At 53.4% G+C, this 5,925-nt stretch overlaps 1 protein-coding gene across 2 annotated transcripts; it reads right to left on the bottom strand.

Moving 5' to 3' along the window:
- Nucleotides 1-214: 214 nt before the first annotated feature.
- On the bottom strand, nt 215-3,243 carry CHRAC1 (chromatin accessibility complex subunit 1). 2 transcript variants are annotated; one of them, XM_045453561.1, is made up of 3 exons: nt 2,977-3,243; nt 1,548-1,674; nt 215-1,422 (listed from the first exon to the last, which is right to left on the bottom strand). In XM_045453561.1, the coding sequence occupies exons 1-3, from the start codon at nt 3,121-3,123 to the stop codon at nt 1,358-1,360; spliced, it is 339 nt and encodes a 112-aa protein (XP_045309517.1). In that variant the 5' UTR covers nt 3,124-3,243; the 3' UTR covers nt 215-1,357. The 2 variants fall into 2 exon arrangements, with proteins under 2 accessions (XP_045309517.1, XP_045309516.1); XM_045453560.1 differs by having other exon boundaries at nt 215-861; nt 2,977-3,231.
- Between the last annotated feature and the right edge of the window lie 2,682 nt (nt 3,244-5,925).

Consider the following 5,925-nt stretch of genomic DNA (forward strand, 5'->3'; position numbering starts at 1 on the left):
CTGCACTGCCAGTGTGTGCCAGACGCGGGGCTGAAACCCACAAACCGTGAGATCATGACCTGAGCTGAAGTTGGACACCCAACCAACTGAGCCACGCAGGCATCCCAGGAATGCTTCTTTTTAAATTTTGCATACGTCTCAGGTAACAAGCAAGGCATGAGAACAACAGAGGGCTCTAAATCTAGTTCCACAAAGCATTTACTATTAAACTATGTACAGCTTCTAATAAAGAAATTTATTTTTCAGTTAATAAAAATGCAGTATTTAAGACAAATCGTAAAATTTTCAAATGTAACATACTACCCATAAACTATATTTTTAGCTCAAACTACAGCTAGTTGTTTACAACAACTAATTTCCAAATAGCCATCTATGAATTTACACAACGGATGTTTAGAAGCTCTTGAAAATCTCTCTGTAAATTAAAAAGTTAAGCCAACTTGTCTGCCTCTACAGCTTACCCGCGGCAGATGAACCAGGCGTGCCCGACCGCACAGGCAGCTTTCTTGGTACGCCCTGCCCCAGGCCTGCAGCGTGCGCCCCTCAGGGAAAGGCTGCCGTCTGGGTTCCTTTCCTGTTGGCCATCTACGGCGGGGGCACATGAGGTGCCCTGAGGCAGCCAGGAGGGCATACAATGTACTTGAAGTCTCTGACAACTGAAGAGTCTAAAGTCACGTGGTGCTGTGCTTATCCAGAGCAATGGTGCTGATCCAGGAGGGCGCTCCGCAGGCTGACTTTGGGTTTAGGACTCTGCTTCGTCCCCATTACTTCCGTCATCCGTGTCATTCTCCTCGTCCTCTTCCCTCTTCTCTTTAAGCATTTTCAGATATTTACTAGCTAAAATCTTCTTTGGTAATATATCTTAAAAATATAAAGCTGACATCAGCAATTGGTTTTGGCAGACCATGAACACAGCAACGCAAATTTCAAAATGTGCAAGTCCCTGCTTTGAACTCTAGAACAGGTTCCAAAACACGACAGAATTCCGACCCTGCCTCTGGGTGACAGTGCAGGAAACCAGCGCTGCCTCCTGACTAACGCCAGAGACCTGTTTCCTTTCCACGGACCGCAAACCATGGGCTCCTGTGTGCTGGTAACGACTGGGAGCAACGCTGTCCTACCCACCTGAGACAGGCCGGCGGGCCCCGGGGGGATAGACTAAAGCTCTTTTTTAGCTGTGGCCCACACAGCTTGTTCCGCAACAACAACTACTAGTTTCTCTGTTTCTGGGGCCGAGAAGACCAGCCCAGAGTTCTCCCTTCAGTGGTAAGGAGTCAGCCAGGCTCCCCCAGCCACCCAGCCAGCCAAACATCCTTGTGCAGGTTGTTGACTTCACTATCATTCTAGGTGAACCACATTACAAACATACTCTGACAAAACTAATAATGTCTTCCTGTGCCAGGTCATGGTAAACTTTGGCACCTGGAGAAAGCAGCAAAAAAAAAAAAAAAAAAAAAAAAAAAAAGTCTATTTCAGTGAAAGCAGGGGGGAAAAAAGCTGTAAATTACTACATCTGTTTTAACCAGAATGTTTCAAAAGCTAAGTACCTGCAAGAAACTGAAAAGTTTCCGATTCCTCTGCAGTATTTGATAAATCACTGTAAGTGAGTGCTTTCCTTTCTTTTCCATTGCCATGTCTGTAGGAATAGGTGGCTAGATACTGAACAAAGAGTTCCTAAAACAAAATGAAAAAGTGAAATGAAAAGTATGCTCTGAAAATTTACCGCAGAACTTAATTTTTAAAATTACATTGTTTAGATGACTGCGGATTACCTGGGTTTCTCAAATTACAGAAACTACTGGGGAAAGGAGAAATGGGTCAGAAAGAAAGCAAAGGTGTATCAAAGTTGGCAGGGAAGCAGGCATTTCCCTAAAGTTATTTTAGATTTCTAACTCAGGGAAATTTTTTTTAATTCAACGATGGATTATAATTATGTGAAAACTATAGGTTGTTTTAAGGAGCAAAGGACCATTCAAAAATTCTCTTTGACTCAGGAACACATTTTCAAAATACAGCGTCTAAGGTGGTGGCGTACGACTATAATAGTCAAACAACCTGAAGCTGAGCGTTGACCACCTTTCCCCATTTTGCCCAAACACCTTCCCCAAATCAACAACCTGGACGGAGCCTCTCTCTTTCCCTCCCTCTAGGTTGGTGGGTAAGGAATGAAAGTGCACAGGGTATCTAAGTATCCCAGCACCACGTGCTGATCGGACGACTACCCCCCTGGGCTCCGGGATCAGGCGGGCAGAAGGTCTCAGCTCTGCCCCAGCACCCTGCAGGGACACCGCACTGAGACCCCAGGGGCTGCGCAGTCCAAGGCAGGCTTAAGCACGGCCCAGTGCAGTAACATAAAGGGTGCTGGAGCACTACTGTCCAGACCAAATCCAAAGAGACCCTGAGCCACCTGCACCTAGAACGGCGCTGGCACCACGGGCTGGGAAACGGAGGCCGGTTGTGGACGGGGGATGTCCAGCCTCGCTGCGCGGACAAGGTGCGTGCGTCGTCGGGCTGTACCTCCAGAACCCTCTCACTGAACCCTGAGGAACCGGGGCCCGAAAACCACGAACAGGGCGGAAGCGGAAGAACGGAAGATTTGGGGGCGCGGAGTGCGGTGATGCGCGTGGAGAAGACGCCACAGGAGGCACGCATCAGGTCGCGTCAGCCAGCGCCACCACCCGGGGCCTCGCGCAGGGGAAGTCGGGAGCGGCGCGCGGGGACCGGCGGGAGTCGCGCCGTAGGCGAAAGGCACGCGAGGCAGGACGGGAGCGGCGCGGTGGGCGGGGCGGTGGGCGCGAGGGCGCCGGGCGCTGGGGCGCACGCTGCGAGGGAGGGGACAGGGAGCGCGCGCCGCGAGCCCGCGAGGGGCGGGAGGGGGCGGCACCGGCAGCGCCGCGGGGCGGGGCCCGACGGTTCCGGTCGCCCACCCCCCCCCCCCCTCCAGCCGCTCCCTCCTCCCCGCGCGGCCCGCCTCACCGTGGCTTTGGCCGTGAGCACCAGCGCCTCCTGGTTGATGCTGGACACCTCGGGCGAGCTCTTCATGATGACCCGGATGCGGGACAGCGGCAGCGACACGAGCCGCTGCTCCCCGCACCTGTCCCTGCCCGCGACCGCGTCCGCCATCTTCGCGCCCCTCCCCGCGGCGGCCGCCGAACCCGCCGCGAGCGAGGCAGGCGGCCTGCCGGCCTGGCGGGTGCGGGAGCGGAGGCCCGCTGCCCCGTGGGAGTTGTAGTGTCGGGGAGGCGCGGCCTCGGGGGCCGGCAGCCGCCCTTCCGGGGCAGAACTACAAACCCCGAGATGCCGCGCGGAACGGGCGGAAAGGCAGCCGGCGGGGCGGTGCCGTCCGGGGCCGTGAGCGGGGCTTCCCGCCAGTTGCCCGCGCGGTGCGGACCTGGGGGCGCGGCGGACGGAGACGGCCAGGGAGCTCGGCGCGGCTGGTGGCCGCAGTGGCCCTCGGAGACACGGGGACGGGGTACCGTCTTCAGAGCTGGGGAGAGAGCGCACCTTCCTGGGAGGAGGAACAACACACGTGGAGGCCCCGAGGCCGGAGCCGGTCGGGGAAGCTCAAAGGGGCCGATGTGCTGCAGTTGGACTGAGCGGGCAGCCAGGGGCTTTTATTCCAGCAAAAAATGGGAAGGGGGTGAAAGCTGTCAGAGGGGTGATGGGATACGTCTCAAGTGTTAACAGGATCCCTCTGGCTGCGGACTGTTGACTAGCCCAGGAGTAGTTAGTTGTAAGGGCGGAAGCAAAGAGACCAAGTAGAAGGTGATTGGAGGTGATGAATAAGGTGCCAGTGTGGCTAAGGTGAAGTGAGCTGAGAAGAGAATAGCAGGAGGCAGCCCGGGGCCAGATCGGGCAGGGCTTTGTAGATCATGGAATTCTGTCCACCTGAATGAATCCGGAGGCCCTGGGAAGAGTTAAGGAGGTCCCCCTTAATTTTACAAAGAACAGGACAGAACAGAAGTAGGAAGGCTGCTGCTGGGACAAAGACGATGGTGGGTTGGACTAGAGTGAGGTGGTGGCAAGGAGTAGGTTTGGGATCTAATATGAAGACAGCCAGCAGGACCTGCCAGTGAGATGTGGACCCAAAGAATCGTGATGCCATGTTCCAGAACGGGGAACACTGCCAGAGGAGCAACTTTGGCCAAGAGCTTTGCTTTGGAGCAAGTTAAAGTTCCAGTTGCCTGTGAAACACTAGTGGCAGTGTTGAGCGGATAATTCGACCTTGAAGCCTGGAGTTGAGGCCGGAGCAGTTAACTTAGAAACCAGCACTGTCTGGGTGGTAGTTAAAACCGTGAACTTGAATGAACATATTTAGGAGGAGGATGTAGATAGAGTGGAAGGATTTCAGGACTCCAGCCTAGGGTGCTCCCCACATTTCAACATGGAGGAAAGAAGGAAAATCCCGCAAAGCAGACTGGAAAAAAGTGGCCATTAAATAGGAGGAAACCCAAGAGATTGGGTATCCAGAAAGCCAGTTCAGAGGGTGCCTGGGTGGCTCAGTCGGTTCACCATCAACTCTGGACTTCAGCTCAGGTCACGATCGCACAGTTCATGAGTTCAAGCCCTACGTCAGGCTCTGCGCTGACAGCACGGAGCCTGCTTGGGATACTCTCTGCCCCTCCCCACTCATGCTCGCATACATGCTCTTTCTCTCAAAATAAATAAACTAAAAGAAAAGGCGTTTCTGAAAGGAGAAACTGGTCAACTGGGTAGAAAACGGCTGGGAAGTCGAATAAGATGACTGTCTTACCGCTCACTAACAGTGTGACCCCACTGCTGAACCACGGGGTCCTAGGAAGCGTGGAAATGCCTGGCGTAAGTCCCGCGCCCTGACAGTGATATTCCACCCGGCACCACCTCCCTCTCGGGTCAGCCCTGAGCAGCAAAGGGGATGGAATGAGAAAGGCCGTTGTGAACTAGAAAGCATCCTCCAAAAGTCTAAATTACCGTGTAAGGTTTCAGTGTTCCTGCTGCAAGGCCTTTTCACCCCAAATCAACTTTGATTTCAAAGTTCATATAAAAAGGAGCGCGTGGCTGGCTCGGTTGTGGAGGATGTGGCTCTTGGTCTCGGGGTTGTGAGTTGAGGCCTCACGTGAGGCTGGGCGTGGAGCCTACTTTTAAAAAAGTTCACCTACAAACAAACAGTCTAGGAAATTCAAAGCACATGTTGTTTCACCTTTCTGACTTCAGGGCTGTTCATCACTTAGGTAATGACCACGAAATATAAAACTTACAGCATGTTTCTACGAGTTTAGTAAATTTTGAAAACTGCTCTTTGTCCTTCCCGTAGAGGGGACCCAAGACCAGGTTTCACAGATGTTCCAAATTACTGATCTTAGTGGTATTAGGAAAGTTTTCGCATCTGCCTTCAGCCATAATGACCCAGTAATTTCAGCACCTGCTATGTGCTACGGACTTAGAAGGTGAATGCCGAGGATACAAGGATGTTGTCTTCACCACTGTCACCTCAGGTCTTGGTCCAAATACATGCCAGGCACTGCTAGGCACGGAGGGGCAGCCAGTGAGCAGACAGCTCTGGTCCCGGCTCTCCCAGAGCTTGCTTTCAAGTACAAGGGAGACAGAAAAAAAAAAAAAAAAAAAATAGGAACCTCTCCTATGGTAAGTGCTCTGGAGAAACCCGCGTGAGTGGCAGGTAGCCTTTCAGAAGTGAGATCTCTGCTCCATGTGAAGAGAAGGGAACAGCCAGCAGTGCAGAAGGGCTGGGGCAAAATGAGCCCCCCCAACAGGACAGCCTGCGGGAAGGACACCCGAGGAGGAAGATCCCTTGGCAAAATGGAGGAACTGAAAGGCCAGTGTGGTTGGAGCTTAGTGAGCGAGACGGTGTGGGAGACGTGGGACCCACTCAGGCAGGCAGGTGAGACCTGTGGCTCTCATTCTGGAAGCCCTAAGAGTTGGGGGGTG

Source organism: Leopardus geoffroyi, chromosome C3 (genome assembly GCF_018350155.1).
Source record: "Leopardus geoffroyi isolate Oge1 chromosome C3, O.geoffroyi_Oge1_pat1.0, whole genome shotgun sequence".
Taxonomy (NCBI): domain Eukaryota; kingdom Metazoa; phylum Chordata; class Mammalia; order Carnivora; family Felidae; genus Leopardus; species Leopardus geoffroyi.